Source organism: Gopherus flavomarginatus, chromosome 1 (genome assembly GCF_025201925.1).
Source record: "Gopherus flavomarginatus isolate rGopFla2 chromosome 1, rGopFla2.mat.asm, whole genome shotgun sequence".
NCBI classification, from domain to species: domain Eukaryota; kingdom Metazoa; phylum Chordata; order Testudines; family Testudinidae; genus Gopherus; species Gopherus flavomarginatus.
The window spans coordinates 248914514-248935016 of record NC_066617.1 but is presented as its reverse complement, the minus strand read 5'-3'; the positions used below and the strand labels follow the sequence as shown (position 1 = coordinate 248935016).

The window sequence follows — 20503 nt, the reverse complement described above, 5'->3', positions numbered from 1 at the left end:
CCATTGGCCTGGAGCAGCAAACCACAGCCAGTGGGAGCCGCGATCGGTGGAACCTGCAGATGTGGCAGGTAAACAAACTGGTCCAGCCTGCCAGGGTGCTTACCCTGGTGAACCGTGTACCAGAGGTTGCCGACCCCTGTTCTAGGGATTTTCTGCTTTATCCACAGATGTATGGTTACAATAAATCTTTCTTTAAAAAGCATATAAGGTACTTGAATAATGCATTTTCTGTTTGCACTTTCCTTGTTTGATTTTTTTCATTATCTGCTCAGCTCTAGTGGATTGAACACAAGACTAGGAAACAAGAAATCCTGAGTTCTAGTCTCACATTTTAAGTGCTGTGTAGTCTTGGTCAAGTCACTTAAATTCTCTTAGTCTCAGTTTTCCTATCTGGAAAATATGGATAGTAATATGTACTTGTACACAATATAGAGATGTTGTGAGGATTAATTAATGTTTGTATCGCAATTTAAAGATATGGGTCAGGTCCTCACTGATGTTTCTTGGTATAAATCTATTTATTTCAATGAAACCTTACCAATTTACACTAGCTGAGATTTTGGGCCATAAATGTTAATTATAAATAATATTGCTATGTTGTCTGTTTGGGGCAAGTGCTACTGGCACTTCCTTTTGCATTTTGGTACAGGAGAAGATTGCATACTATTACCAGAAAATCTATTGAATATTATTAAACACATGCAATTATTTTCTGGTAAAGAAAAAATAGCAAATATAGGCTCTGATCTGGCACCATTAGAGTCAATGTGATCTTTGTCATTGACTTCAATGTAAGTAGGATTAATCCCACAATCAGCATTTATTTATACCTCCTAATAATTTTAGCAAATAAAGAACAGCTTAGTAACAGTATTAAATCTTGATGAGTTGGATGTTATACCAATTATATTAGACCAGTAAAAACCAGAAGGATCTTATTAAAGGGGACAAGGCAAAGATGCCACATTTATTGTCAATACCATAATAAAATAAAAGATAACAGCAAACAATGTTGTTTGGCTACTTATTCCTATGATTACTTATATATATATATATCCATTCACACAATCATTCATACAGGTTCTATATAGATATTATAGTTACCAGCCTAAAGTTGCTTGTGACAGAATACTGGCCAGGTACTCTGTACACAAGAGTGGAGCCGAGTCCGGGTCAGGTGCACCTGATGCTCCTGGAGGCTGGCAGCAGAACCATAGACTCAAAGTCCTCAGTCTTTAGAGTCCAGTTTTATAGGGATTTTTCCCTATGTTAGTTTATGGGAGTTGTTTCATTCTGCTGTTGCTTGATCAATCAGCAGGTGGCTGGCTCCATTCTGTAGGTGCTTGGGGTGGATTCCAGTTCGCCCTCCGGGGGTCATCTGGTTGATTCCACTTGACACCTTCTTCGGCCGACACTGAATTTTTCAGGCTGGTAACTCCCTAACCATTCATTCATCATTTAAACTAGGCACTCATTCACATACACTCTTTATCTTTTGGGGTGTTGAATGAGTGCCTAGTTTAAATACACTTTTTAGCTTTAGATAAAAATGAATTTACAGAGGTGGGGCTCCCTATTTGTAGTAATTATACAGTTTTGCCTGAGGCATAGGGTCAATTGACGGCTTGTGCGCTGAGTCAATTACCCAATCTAGCAGCTTACAGAGTCAATTGACGGCTTGCGCGCTGAGTCAATTGACCAATTTAGCTACAAAGTTTCACTTAGGGAACAGGCACTTAGAGTCTATTGACATTTAACAAGTTTTATACAAAGTATCTCTTTGGCTTCACACAGACACAGCTGTTCCTAACAATAAATCATTACAAATTTACTTCTAACATAAACCTTAAGTTATAAAGTATCACTTAACAATAAATCAATAAATCAGTCCAATTTTACTTCTAACATAAACCTTAAGTTCTAAAGTATTAATTAACAATAAATCAATAAATCATTTCTCACATAAACCATGTTTAATATAAACCTTTAAATATCCCTACATGGAGAGCCTCTTCTTTATGAAATGGTACCAGAAAAAGCCATAAAAGAATAATGCCACAGCATGCTGATGTGCTGCAGTGTTCGCATCATGAAGTTGCATCCCCACAATTCATGTAATAGTGTATTGTCACAATGCAAACATAGGAGAGCATTCTCAGGACTTCATATCATGCAGGATGCTGCCAGGAAATGCTGCCAAATCTGTAGCTGCATGGAGCCTCTAGGACCTGGCCTCCTACCAAGCTACTGAGTTATTTGTTACTCACACTCCAGTACCATGTCCCTCTGGGACAGATCATACTGCTTAACAATTAACCTCCATCTACTATTCATCTAACTCGCTCCAAAAGCACATACATCATTTCACATTATTTATCTCCCATTAGTGGGACTGGTCCTCCCTACTATCCTTCCCCACTGAGGCTGCACAAACTAGAGTTTGGGGCAGGTTGTATACCGAATACACCTCTATCTCGAAATAATTTGACCTGATATAACACGAATTCGGATATAACATGGTAAAGCAGTGCTCCGGGTGGGGTGGGGCTGCATAGGCCTGCAGATCAAAGCAAGTTCAATATAACACAGTTTCACCTATAACACGGTAAGATTTTTTGGTTCCCGAGGATAGTGTTATATCGGGGTAGAGGTGTATTGAGTTTTGCAGTTGGGGTTAATGGGTTCTGAAATGGGCTCCAACTTTACTTTTATATTTTTATGTCCCCACCTTTCTAAGGTGAACAGTTTCCATCTTTTCAATCTCTCATCATATTTTTCATGACCTTGATCATTCTTGTCACTCTTCTCTGAACCCCTTTCTAGTTCTGAAATATCCTTTTTTGAGATGCGGTGACCAGGACAGCACACAGTTTTCCAGAGGAGGCTGCACAGCTGATTAATACTCTTTGCTTTCTGGTCAATTTTTGATTCATAACAATGTTTTGCCTCTGACTCTGTGACTACTTAGCTTCTTTTGTAGCCTCTTGTGTGGGACAAGGCCTTTTGGAAGTCCTAAATAAATTACATCAACTGATCCTTCTTTATTTACTACTTTATTGACAAGTTCAAAGATTCCTAAGAGATGAGTAAGAAATAATTTTCCATTGAAGAAACCATGCTAACTTCAGGTGTTTGGTATTCTGTTTTTAATTGCTGTTTCAACCAATTTATCAGGTACAGATGTACAGCTTGCAGGTCCTGGATCACAGCCCTGTTTAAAATACAACATTTTGCTACCTTCCAATTTTTGGGTAGCTTTTATTAATGAGATATTGTTTATTCTGAGCACTCTTAGATGCATACCTTCTTAGGCTGTTTACTTATTGAATTTTAAATTATGCTGACCATGACTTTGCAGCCAGTGTTGATGGACAAGTCATATTTGCCATCATGCCAACTGGGTGGTGGTAAATAACTGCAAAGGCGTGGTCAATGCCATGCTAGTTAACATAACTCCTGAAGATTGTATCCTAACTTGCTGTAATTTTTTAGTGAAGAGATCCTTAGAGATATGCATGTCTCAATTCATTATTCATCCTGTTTTTCACACTTGCAGTCTGGTCACCCTAATCCTGTCAGTCATTCTGTTTCCCCATCACCCATTTTTTAAAAAAAAATTAAACTAATGCAAAAATAAAAATGGGTTAGGGGTGCTGGAGGATGGTGGGTGGATGAAAGGGTGTCAACTTAGCTTCCTTCTCTCCCCTGCAGTGTTCTCTGCTCTTGTACACTTTCTCTTGCTTAAAGAAACTGGCTTAGCATTGAGAGCAAGGAGGCCATAGACAGCAGTGCAATCCAGGCAGCTGGCCACACTATGAAAGATACCTTTCTAGAGCCTAGTACAGTGCAAGGAAATGAAAATGAATAACAGGTGCTAGAGAGGCTGCAGGAGCAGATCGTTAGCAGGAAGAAGCAATTTTGTCCTTCTCCCCCCTACTCTACCTCTTTGTCCAACAATTTGCCAGCAAACAGGCATGTTGTTTTGTTTTTAAATGGAGAGATTTTAGCTGTGACACCATGGCCTCTTCCTTGTTGCCCATCTGGAGCTTATGACCCCACAGCTGAAAATCATCATAGTGTGACATAGCATAAGTCACAGAATAGATCTGCAGATTTTAGTAAACTGAACTGTGAAGCAATCACTGATGACAACAAGAGGGTTCCTAAGGAGGATGACATTTTCTCACCACCTGAAATTAACCACAAATTAACTTTTTGAGACATGACTATTCCCAGAACTCTTGCAATTGAGACAAAGGAAATAATGTAACAAACAAAAATGATTTCAATTGTGTCTTGTGTCTATCCATGATTCTGTGCATGCTTGTGTATGTATGCATGTGTGCATGTGCATATATGCAAGAAGTGGTCAAATAATACAAAAAGTGATTTATGAATATTTTCATAATGGTGAGTTATTTATGGGGTCATATTTTTTGTATAATTTGGTGATTATTCCGCTGGCTAGTTAATTTATGAAAATATATGAATCCTGAAGGTTTGATAATTTTAGCATAACCTCTTTTGAAAAGTCATACTGAGAATGCATTATTTGCTGTTCATTAGTGATTAATGTTTCAGGAAGCAGAAGCAATATAATATGACTTAGGTGACCAAACACATATCAGGAATAATATAAAGTGAAGTGAACAGTTGAGGTGAGCATTAGTAAGCAACTGATTGTCTGAAATGCTTTGAACAAAACATTTTGTTACTGTTTATGAATATCTAATAGATTCATAGAAGTCAGGTTGACAAATGGTTTGTGAACAGATAAAAGGGATAAATTTGTCAGATAATTTATTCTCAGTTAAAATTTCTACTAGTGTTTACATGTATATTGGCATAAAACTATCTCACCTGCACTCTATGAATGAATTCACATGTATTATTGGAACGTCTAAATTTTCAAATCTCTGAGTAGATTCAAACAGCCCCCACATTGTTGTTTCTTTGTTTTAAAGCAATCAGCAGATTTTTTTTCTTGCAAAAATTACATTGGCCAAGTGTTCCAGGATGTACAAGATTCATACTGGAACGGTGGAGAGGGGATGGCCAGGAGGCCATGGCTCCACCACTTCTTACTAGCCCTAAGGGCAAGCGACCTGGGAGAGGGGGCAGAGAGGAGCAAACGGGGTTGGGGTCTTGGGGGGAAGAGGCAGCATGGGACTGGGGCCTTAGGAAAAGAGGCAGTGCGGGGGCAGGGTGTTGGCAGGAATGGGCTGGGCGTGGGTTCAGGCAGCTGTGCCCCCTTCCACACTTTTAGGGCACTTCTGCCACTCCTGATAGAGCTAGAAATGGGATGTTTACATTAGCGAAGGGAGAGATTGCCAGGTTTCCAATAGGACACACAGAAGTGATTTCTAGACCTGCAAGAGCCTGTGATGTCAAAATTTAAATATGTGGCAATTTTACATTTAGAGGTATGTTAGGTCACTTTTGAAGTTCTGCATGACTCCCTTTAAGGGTAACTAAGGCATCTGGCTTTACAAGAGGAGGGATACATAAATAGACCCAATCATGGTTTTTGAAACTCTTTAAAACATTTGTAAAATAGCAATACTGTAAGATCTGTGGCACATACGTGATACATTATGGATAGGTGTAATATAGAGATCCTACTGGATCTCATTCGCTTTGCCTCTTGTGAACAATGTAGCAATTCTTGAGTCCTGTCAATTAAAACTTTATACCACACCATCAAGTGTTTCATGATTATAGGCAGCTCAGGTAGTGCTTCCTGTAGTTAAAGTTGCCTAACATGTTCCGTTATAAGACCCTATCTTCTGTTGCTTATAACTTTGCCAAACTGTTTGGGCATGTTGGGTGTCTGCCTATGGCTGATTTTTTGGGGGAAGTTCCTGCTGAATTGGTTTAGCTGTTTCTAAGAACAAGAAAAGTAGTGTTTTGCCCACATTAAAAACATTACAAGTTTCATTGAGAAACTATAGAGCCTCCATGCTTTGGAGCAAGGGCTTGACATTGGGCAGTGGGTCAGTTGTGTCAGGGATATGCCTTTTGCCATTCCTGCTATAATTTGTCCGGGGTGAAAGTAATTGGGGACAGTTACTGGTATGGGGGGGTGGGTCTGGGCCCTGGAAGAGGCAGGGCCTCAGGCAGAAGAGGTGGGGCTTGGGATCAGCATCCCCCAGCCAGGCTGCCCGAGGCTCCTTTGTTGTTTTAAAGGGCCTGGAGCTCTGGATGTCGATGCCCCAGGCCCTTTTAAATCACTAGCCCCAGGGCAGCTGCTTCCTTTGCCCCCCCTCTGCCCGTCAGCAGCCGGGGATGGGGAGGGGAAGGGGTAGGAACATTAAAGCGCTGCTGGGTCCTTTGCCGCAGCAGTGCTTTAGCACATTTCCCACTCCGCCCCGCAGCAGAGAACCATCCTTAAAGTGCTGCTGCCGCAGTGCTTTAATGTTCCTGCCCCTTTTGCCTCCCGTTGGGGGCCCTATCGGTAGGGTCCGTACCTGCAGGGCCGCTGACGGGGGGAAGGGGCCGCAGCACTTTATGGATAGTCCTTTGCCGCGGCAGCGCTTTAATGATTTTCAATGGGAATTAGGTGCCTAAATACCTTTGAGGATTGGGATCTAAGACACTACAGTGAGCACCATGGAAAGGCCCAGGAGGAAATTAATAATTTTTCATTCAGTTTTGGGTTTGGATTGTGAACAGTAGATGATGAATCGTGCCACATGTTTAACGATGAGGATAAAAAGAAATATTGACTGGCTACCCATCAGTGAGCACTATCCATCCTGTGCATTGAATGAGATGGGGGTCCTGTGAAAAAAATAATATGTGAGCATGAACAGAGGGGCCAAATTCAGATTGCACGAGTAACCTTAATTGAGGTATAACGTAACTTTTTGCAACCTAAATGTTTCTTTAACAAGATTTTTTAATGTAATTTTATTATATAAAATATGTCTGTCAGTGACTATTTGTAGAAGCTAGAGGGTAGAGAGGTCTATTAACTCATCTAGTCCTTTTCTCTGCCAATGCAGAATTATTCTCTGTTGACATTCACTAATGTTTTGCCCTGTCTAGTTTAAATGTACCACGTAATGTTCACATTACATTTATAAATATCACTGGCCATTTTACAAACTATTAATAAAGTTTTCTTTTCTAATAAATCATTTTTTAAATATTTAACACGTTAGCTCCATTGCAGTCTTTACAATATGTTATTTTTGTGTTTTAGCTGTCACTTGGATGCTGATATGTAAAGCAAAATGGCTAAAATCAACACCCAGCATTCCTACCCTGCTATGCACAGGCTGTCTATTAGGACCACTGATGAAGACATTGAAAGAATTGAAAATGGCTTTAGCAGGTAATATATCCCTTTCTTCAAAGCCAAGAAGACAGAAATTACTGCATATATATTGTGGCACGCCTGTGGTGCTATGCATTATGGGAGTGCTTGCCCACACATTCTTTGACCCAGTGAAGTTAACTGAATTTCAACTGTTAGTAGCTGTGATGAGCAAAAGGCACAACAATAGGAAAGCTACTATCACTTCTGCTCCTGGAGCGAAATCCTGCATTCCTTGGGTCACAACACTGTTCGCTTCAGTGGGAACTATAAGTGCTCAAGGAAAACCAAATCCCATTCATAGAATACTCCTCTAATTTTTGGGCTCTGTACTGGGATTTGTTGGAAGGGTTAGAGGCGAAGGAATCCTCTCTCTATGCCAAGCTACTGCTTCCTCCGGTGGAATGGCTGTTGAATCTGCATAGTTGCAAATCCACAAGCTCTAATTATAGGTCATCTCTCAATCCTCCCTGCAGTCTGGGGCAAAAGGAGCCCCTTACAGGGCTGTGGGCTCATAGGAGTGGTGTGTTGCTTTGCAGGCTCCTCATATCTTCCTCCCATACCGTGGAATTGTACCAGCTACCTTTGCACTCAGGGCTCTCTGTGGGCATGGGTAGACTCGGAGAATGCATGGTGTATATAATGTATAAGCAAATGAGTTAATGTGTTATAAAACACCACTCATTTTCCCAATTCAGATGAGCCCCATACCTGTAGGGCGGGGAGGGAGAGTATGATTTACCCTGAATGTTCTGCAGTGCATTTACAGCAGTGAAAATATGGCTCGGTTTGTTCTTGAGGATGCACACCGTCTCAGTCAAGCTTGCCTCTTTTTAGGGGCAACCACCGTGGGGTATTTATTATTTGTGCTCTAAGACTGGAGAAACGTATTAGCTTGACTGGGTTTGGTTGTGTGAATAATGGGTATGGGGTGTTGAGTAACCAGAAGAGAGCCTGGAAACACCCACTTCCGCTTTTTGGGTCCACTGACTTTTCCTTCTGTATAGAGTGAGCACCTTCTTCCTGCACATAGGCTATATATGGCTGTTCATAGCTGCATAATGAAAGTGGAGTTGCCTTTATTCCATTCAGAATGCCCTGTTTGACCTAGCGATACTGCACAATGTCCTCACTTGGGGAGATCTGCAGCCACCATGACTGCAGATCTTAGCACGGTTTTGCATCTGTGCACAGTGCCACTGCTGCAAAAGAGAGAAAATGTGGCTGAAGGCAAGGGTCAATTTTTCCTTCTTTCCTCTATGTCCTTTTACTAAAGGATAGCAGTGATTGACAGTTTGCAGAACAAAATTACTATGCAGCTGTGAGGGCACTTGTTTAAAGGTTTAAAAGTAAAACCAAGTCACTGCATTCATTGTCAATATCTGCGGTAAAGACTTAATTATGACAGCTAATGGGGCTTAAATATACATGTCTACCACATGAATTACACTCTCTCAACATGAGGGTAATCCTGGAAAAGCATTTGTTTCAAACATTCTGTTTGCTGTGGCCAATATTAATGACAAGAATTACAGATCAGTAAAAAAGATGTAATCTCCCTTTAAAAGAGAAGACATATTAAAGGTAATTGGATTAGATATTCTTGTGTGTGTGTGTGAGTGAGAGAGAGAGAGAAGAGTTGTAAGATGATTTATAGAAAATATAAAATGCCCTTGTAACATCAATCAGCAGCCTGAAATGATATACACTCAGTGAGATATACTGGTATTTATCAAGAGACAATGTAGTTTGGCTTAGTCAGGCTGTGAGTAAGAATGTAATTCTAAGCAACAATGAGACAAACTTGTGAATTTTTTGATAATATTGAAGCACTCCATGAAGCTCATGCAATTTTTTGCAAAAATGTTACCAATGTGATTGAAACGAAAACAGGAAATATAGCTTATAACCTACATGTTTGTGAAAAATTTCGGGAAGTGTGAAATTGTTTCAAAGAGAGTAGGTGAATGGAGAACTTTGGGAGTTCATGTGTTGTAATGCGTTGTTTAATATGTTGTCGTTTGCAATTTGTGAAAGACGGTGGTTCTTATCCCCAAACCCACGTTAAGGCTTATTTTATAAACCATGAGTCATTATCATAGATAACTGGAAATTTGCATCTCCAGTTCCTTATGTCTCTCATTCTCCAGTTTGAGGAGATAGGAGGGAAATTAGACTCCCTGAAGCATACTGGGGAGATGGAGAACTAAGAGGACTAAAAGAATACTTTTTAAGAAAATGAAAACTGAGATTTTCATGTAATAACAGGTCTCCAAGAGCTAGGGCTTTAAGTTAGACATCAAATGTAGTGAGAATTATCAGTACTGGCAAGAGAGGTAGTCCCTGCCCCACGAAATGTACAGTGGCAGCCTTTTCTCCGTAACTCGTGGGTGTGATTGAGAGCGAAAGTGTGCTACCAACCTAGTCCACTGTACCAAAAAACTCTAGCTCTGATTTTTAAAATCCCGCCTCCCATAATGTAAGGGTGTGGTTGACATAACAGGGATATCAAACTTGCTGATATGGAGGCGCAATCGGGTAGTTAGATGTCTAAATGATATCAGTTGCTCAAAAGGGGACATTTAAAATTGGGTCAGAACCTTGAAGTGTTTCCATTAAATCAAACTGTCTTTTGCAGGTGAAAGTGATTTTATTTCATTTTGCTCAAAGGCCAAACAAGTACAAAAGCAAATTCAGGGCCAGATTAGGGGTAGGGCTTCCATGGATTTATGAAGAGGGCAAGGTGAAGCCTCCATACCTGCACTTCCTATGCATGGACCAGGGTACGCATTGTGCAGGGCTAGATCTGCCAGATACCCAGAAGGGATGGGAGGAGGTTGAAGCTAGATATGGACAACTGCAGATGAGCTTGCAGACTTCACCCCTTGAAGGGTGGAGCAGCAGCTGCATGTACCATTGATTCTTTCAGAGGCCTGGTCTATGCTGATGGAAGAGGGCGTCCATCAACACGGCTAACTTTGTTCAGGGTGGTGGTGTTCCTACACTGACAGAAAAATCCCTTCTGTAAGTGCTTCTATGCTAAGGGGCTATGCCAGCATAGTTATGCCAACACATAGTCTGCGTAGTGTAGACATACCCTGAGGCACAGAGCCATAGTTCCCACTGTGGTAGTATGGCTCTTCACCATGCCTAACATGGTTTGGGTCTAAAAGGTATAATTTAACTAATAGGAGTTTTTGTTTTTTAACCTATTATCTTTTGTTCAGTGACTCCATAGTCTCCTCTCATATTGATTTTACACCAGTGTAACCCATTGGCTCAACATTTCAATAATAATAATAATAATTAATATTTTAATATTACAGTGGTAACTGGAAGCCCTTATCAGGATTGTGCCTGGCACTGTGTAAAACCAAAAAAAGACACAGTTCTTGCACTGAAGAGTTTGCAGCTAAAACACCGATCCTGCGGCTGGCTCCTGTAAACTGACCTTTGTGCCTGGATAAAGCCAGTTGCAGGATCTGGGCCTAAGAGGACAAGCAGCATGCAAAGAGGATGGGAGAGAAAATCAGGAAAATACTAGTTTATATACATCTTTGTGTTTGTATAGGCATGGAGTTCATTTTAGATTTTCTCTTGATTTTTACTTTTATAAGTGAGTGGAATCAAGTTTAATTTCTTTTCAATTACTTCTCTGTGATGTTGGAATGACACTTTCGGAAACAAAGATATCTGATAAATTTGTAAAAAAAAGTAAATCCAGTTGCAAATGTATAGAACCCATTTCTGTGAATGTGGAATGTCATCACTTCAGTACAGTCTTCTCACAAGGGTTCTGTTTTTCCTAAGCTACAAATCCACATTATACATGCCTACAGAGCATATATTTATTGATAAAATAAGCTCAACTGCAAAAAGTATCAGGGCATGTGTACACAGCTTAATACAGTAAGCGACCTTTTAAAAAAAAACTCAAGCACCAAGAACAAAACACAAGACCGTCCCAAAATACAATGACACAGCCATTTACCCACCCAGCACCAGTTCCTTAGCCAAAGCCTGAGGAAAGAGCTGGGCCTTGTTCCTTTTCCTGAAGTTAAGCAGATTCTGGCTCGGATGGAGCAGCTGAGGAAGTAAATTCTGGAGTCAAGGACCCTACACTAAGAATACCTGGTCATGAGGGCTAACCCTCATGGTCATGGCTAACCTGGTAAGGAGGGCTTTAAACTAGGTTCGACGGGGACAGGTGAGCAAAGCCCACAGGTAAGTGGGGAACAAGACCTGGGAGATGGGATGGAAACAGGAGGGAGCACGGGCTATAATGGCAGAGAGGAAGGAGGGTCAGGGCAAAGCTGGGAGGCAAAATCAAACCAGTATCTTAGATGCCTTTATACAAATGCAAGAAGTATGGGTAATAAGCAGGAAGAACTGGAAGTGCTAATAAATAAATACAACTATGACATTATTGGCATTACTGAAACTTGGTGGGATAATACACACGACTGGAATGTTGGTGTGGATGGGTATAGTTTGCTCAGGAAGGATAGACAGGGGAAAAAGGGAGGAGGTGTTGCCTTATATATTAAAAATGTACACACTTGGACTGAGGTGGAGATGGACATAGGAGACGGAAGGGTGGAGAGTCTCTGGGTTAGGCTAAAAGGGGTAAAAAACACAGGTGATGTCGTGCTGGGAGTCTACTACAGGCCACCTAATCAGGCAGAAGAGGTGGATGAGGCTTTTTTCAAACAACTAACAAAATCATCCAAAGCCCAAGATTTGGTGGTGATGGGGGACTTCAACTATCCAGATATATGTTGGGACAATAACACCGCGGGGCACAGACTATCCAATAAGTTCCTGGACTGCATTGCAGACAACTTTTTGTTTCAGAAAGTTGAAAAAGCTACTAGGGGGGAAGCTGTTCTAGACTTGATTTTAACAAATAGGGAGGAACTTGTTGAGAATTTGAAAGTAGAAGGAAGCTTGGGTGAAAGTGATCATGAAATCATAGAATTTGCAATTCTAAGGAAGGGTAGAAGGGAGTACAGCAGAATAGAGACAATGGATTTCAGGAAGGCGGATTTTGGTAAGCTCAGAGAGCTGATAGGCAAGGTCCCATGGGAATTAAGACTGAGCGGAAAAACAACTGAGGAAAGTTGGCAGTTTTTCAAAGGGACGCTATTAAGGGCCCAAAAGCAAGTTATTCCGATGGTTAGGAAAGATAGAAAATGTGGCAAAAGACCACCTTGGCTTACCCTTGAGATCTTGCGTGACCTACAAAATAAAAAGGCGTCATATAAAAAATGGAAACTAGGTCAGACCACGAAGGATGAATATAGGCAAATAACACAGGAATGCAGAGGCAAGATTAGAAAAGCAAAGGCACAAAATGAACTCAAACTAGCTATGGGAATAAAGGGAAACAAGAAGACTTTTTATCAATACATTAGAAGCAAGAGGAAGACGAAGGACAGGGTAGGCCCACTGCTCAATGAGGAGGGGGTAACAGTAACGGGAGATTTGGAAATGGCAGAGATGCTTAATGACTTCTTTGTTTCGGTCTTCACTGAGAAGTCTGAAGGAATGTCTAGTATAGTGAATGCTTACGGGAAGAGGGTAGATTTAGAAGAGAAAATAAGGAAAGAGCAAGTTAAATATCACTTAGAAAAGTTAGATGCCTGCAAGTCACCAGGGCCTGATGAAATGCATCCTAGAATACTCAAGGAGTTAATAGAAGAGGTATCTGAGCCTCTAGCTATTATCTTTGGGAAATCATGGGAGACGGGGGAGATTCCAGAAGACTGGAAGGGGGCAAATATAGTGCCCATCTATAAAAAGGGAAATAAAAACAACCCAGGAAACTACAGACCAGTTAGTTTAACTTCTGTGCCAGGGAAGATAATGGAGCAGGTAATCAAAGAAATCATCTGCAAACACTTGGAAGGTGGTAAGGTGATAGGGAATAGCCAGCATGGATTTGTAAAGAACAAATCGTGTCAAACTAATCTGATAACATTCTTTGATAGGATAACGAGCCTTGTGGATAAGGGAGAAGCGGTGGATGTGATATATCTAGACTTCAGTAAGGCATTTGATACAGTCTCGCATGATATTCTTATAGATAAGCTAGGAAAGTACAATTTAGATGGGGCTACTATAAGGTGGGTGCATAACTGGCTGGATAACCGTACTCAGAGAGTAGTTGTTAATGGCTCCCAATCCTGCTGGAAAGGTATAACAAGTGGGGTTCCGCAGGGTTCTGTTTTGGGACCGGTTCTGTTCAATATCTTCATCAACGATTTAGATGTTGGCATAGAAAGTACGCTTATTAAGTTTGCGGACGATACCAAACTGGGAGGGATTGCAACTGCTTTGGAGGACAGGGTCAAAATTCAAAATGATCTGGACAAGTTGGAGAAATGGTCTGAGGTAAACAGGATGAAGTTCAATAAAGATAAATGCAAAGTGCTCCACTTAGGAAGGAACAATCAGTTTCACACATACAGAATGGGAAGAGACTATCTAGGAAGGAGTATGGCAGAAAGAGATCTAGGGGTCGTAGTGGACCACAAGCTTAATATGAGTCAACAGTGTGATACTGTTGCAAAAAAAGCAAACGTGATTCTGGGATGCATTAACAGGTGTGTTGTAAACAAGACACGAGAAGTCATTCTTCCGCTTTACTCTGCGCTGGTTAGGCCTCAACTGGAGTATTGTGTCCAGTTCTGGGCACCGCATTTCAAGAAAGATGTGGAGAAATTGGAGAGGGTCCAGAGAAGAGCAACAAGAATGATTAAAGGTCTTGAGAACATGACCTATGAAGGAAGGCTGAAGGAATTGGGTTTGTTTAGTTTGGAAAAGAGAAGACTGAGAGGGGACATGATAGCAGTTTTCAGGTATCTAAAAGGGTGTCATCAGGAGGAGGGAGAAAACTTGTTCACCTTAGCCTCCAATGATAGAACAAGAAGCAATGGGCTTAAAACTGCAGCAAGGGAGATTTAGGTTGGACATTAGGAAAAAGTTCCTAACTGTCAGGGTAGTTAAACACTGGAATAGATTGCCTAGGGAAGTTGTGGAATCTCCATCTCTGGAGATATTTAAGAGTAGGTTAGATAAATGTCTATCAGGGATGGTCTAGACAGTATTTGGTCCTGCCATGATGGCAGGGGACTGGACTCGATGACCTCTCGAGGTCCCTTCCAGTCCTAGAGTCTATGAGTCTATGAGTCTATGAGGAAAGCATGCGGGGGAGATAACCCAATGTCTCCTGAGTCAATGGAAGAGTCTTTCCATTGATTTCAGTGAGCACTGGGTTGGATTCTAGGTGATTAAATCTGGTGACCGTTAGCTTGAGTGTTGTCATAAACAGATAGCTAAGGGTTAATGTCTCTTTCACCTGGAGCACCTGACCAGAGGACCAATCAGGAAACCGGATTTTTTCAACTTTGGGTGGGGGGAATTGTGTGTCTCAGGTCTTTGTTTTCTGGCTGCCTGATTTCTCTGAGCTTTGGAGAAGTAGTTCTGTTTTCTAATCTTCTGTTTCTAAGTGTAAGGACAAAGAGATCAGATAGTAAGTTATATGGTTTCTTTTCTTTGGTATTTGCATGAATATAAGTGCTGGAGTGCTTTGATTTGTATTCTTTTTGAATAAGGCTGTTTATTCAATATTCTTTTAAGCAATTGACCCTGTGTTGTATCATCTAATACAGAGAGAACATTTGTATGTATTTTCTTTCTTTTTATATAAAGCTTTCTTTTAAGACCTGTTGGAGTTTTTCTTTACTTCAGGGAAATTGAGTCTGTACTCACCAGGGAATTGGTGGGAGGAAGAAGTCAAGGGGAGATCTGTGTGTTGGATTGCTAGCCTGACTTTGCATTCCCTCTGGGGGAATAGGAAAGTACTTTTTGCTTCCAGGACTGGAAACAGAGAGGGGGAGTCACTCTGTGTAGTTTCACAGAGCTTATGTCTGTGTATCTCTCCAGGAGCATCTGGAGGGGGGGAAGGGAAAAAGGATTATTTCCCTTTGTTGTGAGACTCAAGGGATTTGGGTCTTGGGGTCCCCAGGGAAGGTTTTTCAGAGGGACCAGAGTGCCCCAAAACACTCTAATTTTTTGGGTGGTGGCAGCAAGTACCAGGTCCAAGCTGGTAACTAAGCTTGGAGGTTTTCATGCTAACCCCCATATTTTGGACGCTAAGGTCCAAATCTGGGACTAAGGTTATAACATGGTGGCAGTGGGTGGGATCTAGACAGAATCCAGAAGCCAGTAGGTATATTATATTTTTCTTTTCTCTGCTAAGGGCTTTTTAGCAGAGAGAAACAGTTGGTTTTAAAAGGGAACCAGAGAGAATTTTTTTTTCTGCTCTCTCTGGCAGTTTGTGGCTTGCATGTTAAGCGAGAAGCCATTAAGAGACTGTTGAGGGTCTTTTGTCACACAATAGCCCTCCCATTAGGAGGCAAGTACCAGCACTTATATGCATGCAAATAAAGTGGTTTTTCTGGTTTACCTTCATTGAACATTAGCTAGAGAGAGAAAGGGAAAAAAGCACTGTTGCTAGGCAGACTCCAGGAGGGAACAGAGCCTGCAGTTCAGAAGATAAACACCGGAGGGCACCCCAACACAAGAAAACAGGAACCATGACTTCTAAGGCAAAAATTAAGGCCGAAGAGCAATTCAAAGAAGCTGAACACAGGCGACAAATGGAGATGAAAGAAAGAGAAGAACAAATCAAAGAGGCAGCACACAAAAGAAAAATAGAAGAAGAAGAGTTGGCCCACAGAAGGAAGCAAGCAGAAGAAGAGGCAGCCCACAGAAGACAGATAGAACTCCAGAGGGAAGCCCACCAACAGGCCATGGAATTAGAAAAGGCTAAGCAACAGACTCCAGCCAACCCTAACAACCCGGCGCCAATTATTGCTCCACAGCACAGGAAATTTCCCACCTACAAGGCAGGGGATGACACCGAGGCCTTCTTGGAAAATTTTGAAAGAGCCTGTCTTGGGTACAGCATCCCCGAAGACCAGTACATGGTAGAATTAAGGCCACAACTCAGTGGACCTTTAGCAGAGGTGGCAGCTGAAATGCCTAAGCAGCAAATGAATAACTATAAACTTTTTCAAACCAAGGCCAGATACAGGATGGGGATAACCCGAGATCATGCCCGTCGGCGCTTTAGAACCCAAAAGTGGAAACCCGAGGTGTCATTTCCCAAACACGCCTACTACATTGCAAAAAACTATGAGGCCTGGATAACAGGAAACAACATTCAAACCTTGGAAGAACTGAACCTCCTCATACAAATGGAGCAGTTCTTGGATGGTGTTCCTGAAGACATCACACGGTACATACAAGATGGAAATCCCAAAGATATCGCTGAGGCGGGGGAGATTGGAGCCAAATGGATGGAACTGGCAGAAAGCAAGAAAGCTACTGTCAAGGGGAACGATTACCCCAGGGGGCACACAGACCATAAACCCTACAACCGAGGACAGCCAAAGACCCCACATACCACCCAAGTAAAGCCACAGATACCCTACCCTTCAACCTCACCAGTCTCCAGTAACTCACCTCGGCCCAGTGACCCATCAGATGGAAGATGCTTTAAGTGTAATGAACTGGGACATATCAAGGCCAACTGTCCCAAGAACACCATGCGAGTGCAATTCATTACACCACCATCACACCAAAGATCCCCAGGCCCGGATGCCTCTCAAATACCCTTGGAGCGAAGGGAAAATTTGAGAGTGGGCGGAAAGAAGGTTACTGCGTGGAGAGACACGGGGGCACAAGTGTCAGCTATCCACCAATCCTTCGTTGACCCCAAATTCATCAACCCAAAGGCCAAAGTGACAATTTACCCCTTCATGTCACAAGCTGTAGACTTGCCTACAGCTCAACTGCCTGTCCAGTACAAAGGCTGGTCAGGAATGTGGACTTTTGCAGTCTATGACAATTATCCTATCCCCATGCTACTGGGGGAAGACTTGGCCAACCAGGTGAGGCGGGCCAAGAGAGTGGGAATGGTTACACGTAGCCAAACCAGGCAAGCTTCCAGACCCATTCCTGTTCCTGAGCCATCCACAGACGCCCCGTCTGTGTTACCAGAGACCCAGACAGAGGTGGTGGATCCAGATTCCATGCCAACCACTGAAACAGCCACAGCATCTCCAGTCCCAGGCCCGGAACTGGAACAGCAACCAGCCCCAGCAAGTGCAACCACATCTTCAAACTCAACGCCAGAGGGCGCCAGCGAGCCAGAACTGGCAGAAGCACAAGACAGCCATACCCAAAAGGCTCAGCCAGAGCCTGAAATACCCTCAGGTGCACCAGCGGAGAGCGGTTCACCAGCAACGGAAACAACCCCATCACCTACATTGCTTCCAGAGGGACCAAGCCCAAGTCCACAGTCTGAGGAAGAACTGGTGACCCCAGCCTCAAGGGAACAGTTCCAGACTGAGCAGGAAGCAGATGACAGCCTTCAGAAAGCTTGGGCGGCGGCACGGAGCACCCCACCGCCTCTCAGCTCTTCTAATCGATCCCGGTTTGTTATAGACCAAGGACTTTTATACAAGGAAATTCTTTCTGGTGGACACCGGGAAGAATGGCAGCTGCAAAAACAGTTGGTGGTTCCAACTAAGTACCGGGGGAAGCTCTTAAGCTTAGCCCATGATCATCCCAGTGGCCATGCTGGGGTGAACAGAACCAAGGACCGGTTGGGGAAGTCCTTCCACTGGGAGGGGATGGGCAAGGACGTTGCCAAGTATGTCCGGTCTTGTGAGGTATGCCAAAGAGTGGGAAAGCCTCAAGACCAGGTCAAGGCCCCTCTCCAGCCACTCCCCATAATTGAGGTCCCATTTCAGCGAGTAGCTGTGGATATTCTGGGCCCTTTCCCAAAAAAGACACCCAGAGGAAAGCAGTACGTACTGACTTTAGTGGACTTTGCTACCCGATGGCCAGAAGCAGTAGCTCTAGGCAACACCAGGGCTAACACTGTGTGCCTGGCCCTAACAGACATCTTTGCCAGGGTAGGTTGGCCCTCTGACATCCTTACAGATTCAGGGTCTAATTTCCTGGCAGGGACCATGGAAAAACTGTGGGAAACTCATGGGGTGAATCACTTGGTTGCCACCCCGTACCACCATCAAACCAATGGCCTGGTGGAAAGGTTCAATGGAACTTTGGGGGCCATGATACGAAAATTCATCAACGAATTCTCCAATAATTGGGACCTAGTGTTGCAGCAGTTGCTGTTTGCCTACAGGGCTGTACCACATCCCAGTTTAGGGTTTTCACCATTTGAACTTGTGTATGGTCACGAGGTTAAGGGGCCATTACAGTTGGTGAAGCAGCAATGGGAGGGGTTTACGCCTTCTCCAGGAAGTAACATTCTGGACTTTGTAAGCAACCTACAAAGCACCCTCCGACACTCTTTAGCCCTTGCTAAAGAGAACCTAAAGGATGCTCAAGAAGAGCAAAAGGCCTGGTATGACAGACATGCCAGAGATCGGTCCTTCAAGGTAGGAGACCAGATTATGGTCTTGAAGGCGCAACAGGCCCATAAGATGGAAGCATCATGGGAAGGGCCATTCACGGTCCAAGAGCGCCTGGGAGCTGTAAACTACCTCATGGCATTTCCCAATTCCTCACTAAAGCCTAAAGTGTACCATGTTAATTCTCTCAAGCCTTTCTATTCCAGAGACTTACAGGTTTGTCAGTTTACAGTCCAGGGAGATGATGCTGAGTGGCCTGACGGTGTCTACTACTACGGGAAAAAAGACGGTGGCGTGGAAGAGGTGAACCTCTCAACCACCCTGGAACGTCTGCAGCGGCAACAAATCAAGGAGCTGTGCACTAGCTTCGCCCCATTGTTCTCAGCCACCCCAGGACGGACTGAACGGGCATACCACTCCATTGATACAGGTAATGCTCACCCAATCAGAACCCCACCCTACCGAGTGTCTCCTCATGCCCAAGCTGCTATAGAACGGGAGATCCAGAACATGCTACAGATGGGTATAATCCGCCCATCTACCAGTGCATGGGCATCTCCAGTGGTTCTGGTACCCAAACCAGATGGGGAAATACGCTTTTGCGTGGACTACCGTAAGCTAAATGCGGTAACTCGTCCGGACAACTATCCAATGCCACGCACCGATGAGCTATTGGAGAAGTTGGGACGTGCCCAGTTCATCTCTACAATAGACTTAACCAAGGGGTACTGGCAAGTACCGCTAGATGAACCTGCCAAGGAGAGGTCAGCATTCGTCACCCATGCGGGGGTGTATGAATTCAATGTCCTTCCTTTCGGCCTTCGAAATGCACCCGCCACCTTCCAGAGGCTGGTAGATGGTCTACTAGCTGGACTGGGAGAATTTGCAGTTGCCTGCCTCGATGATGTGGCCATTTTTTCAGACTCCTGGCCCGAACACCTACTACACCTGGAAAAGGTCTTTGAGCGCATCAGGCAGGCAGGACTAACTGTTAAGGCCAAAAAGTGTCAAATAGGCCAAAACAGAGTGACTTACCTGGGTCACCAGGTGGGTCGAGGAACCATAAACCCCCTACAGGCCAAGGTGGATGCTATCCAAAAGTGGCCTGTCCCACGGTCCAAGAAGCAGGTCCAATCCTTCTTAGGCTTGGCCGGATACTACAGGCGATTTGTACCACACTACAGCCAAATCGCTGCCCCACTGACCGACCTGACCAAAAAGACCCAGCCAAATGCAGTTAAGTGGACTGATGAGTGTCAAAAGGCCTTTACCCAGCTTAAGGCGATGCTCATGTCTGACCCTGTGCTCAGGGCCCCGGACTTTGACAAGCCATTCCTAGTAACCACGGATGCATCTGAGCGTGGTATAGGAGCAGTGCTCATGCAGGAAGCAACAGATCACAACTTCCATCCTGTCGTGTTTCTCAGCAAGAAACTGTCTGAGAGGGAAAGTCACTGGTCAGTCAGTGAAAAGGAATGCTATGCCATTGTGTACGCCCTGGAAAAGCTACGCCCATATGTTTGGGGACGGCGGTTCCAACTACAAACTGACCATGCTGCACTAAAGTGGCTTCATACTGCCAAGGGGAACAACAAGAAACTTCTTCGTTGGAGTTTAGCTCTCCAAGATTTTCATTTTGAAATTCAACACATCACAGGAGCTTCTAATAAAGTTGCTGATGCACTCTCCCGTGAGAGTTTCCCAGAATTCAGTAGTTAAAAAGTGTTCTTAA

The 20503-nt window shown here is 43.3% G+C and overlaps 1 protein-coding gene across 1 annotated transcript in view; it reads left to right on the top strand.

Moving 5' to 3' along the window:
• The first annotated feature begins 6763 nt into the window (after window positions 1–6763).
• CNGA3 (cyclic nucleotide gated channel subunit alpha 3) overlaps window positions 6764–20503 on the top strand; it is a 48207-nt gene continuing 34467 nt past the window's right edge. Inside the window, exons 1-2 of the mRNA XM_050932093.1 lie at window positions 6764–6851; window positions 7205–7336. Of these exons, the coding sequence (XP_050788050.1) occupies window positions 7236–7336 (101 nt within the window). The 5' untranslated portion in view covers window positions 6764–6851; window positions 7205–7235. The remainder of the gene's footprint in view (window positions 6852–7204; window positions 7337–20503) is intronic.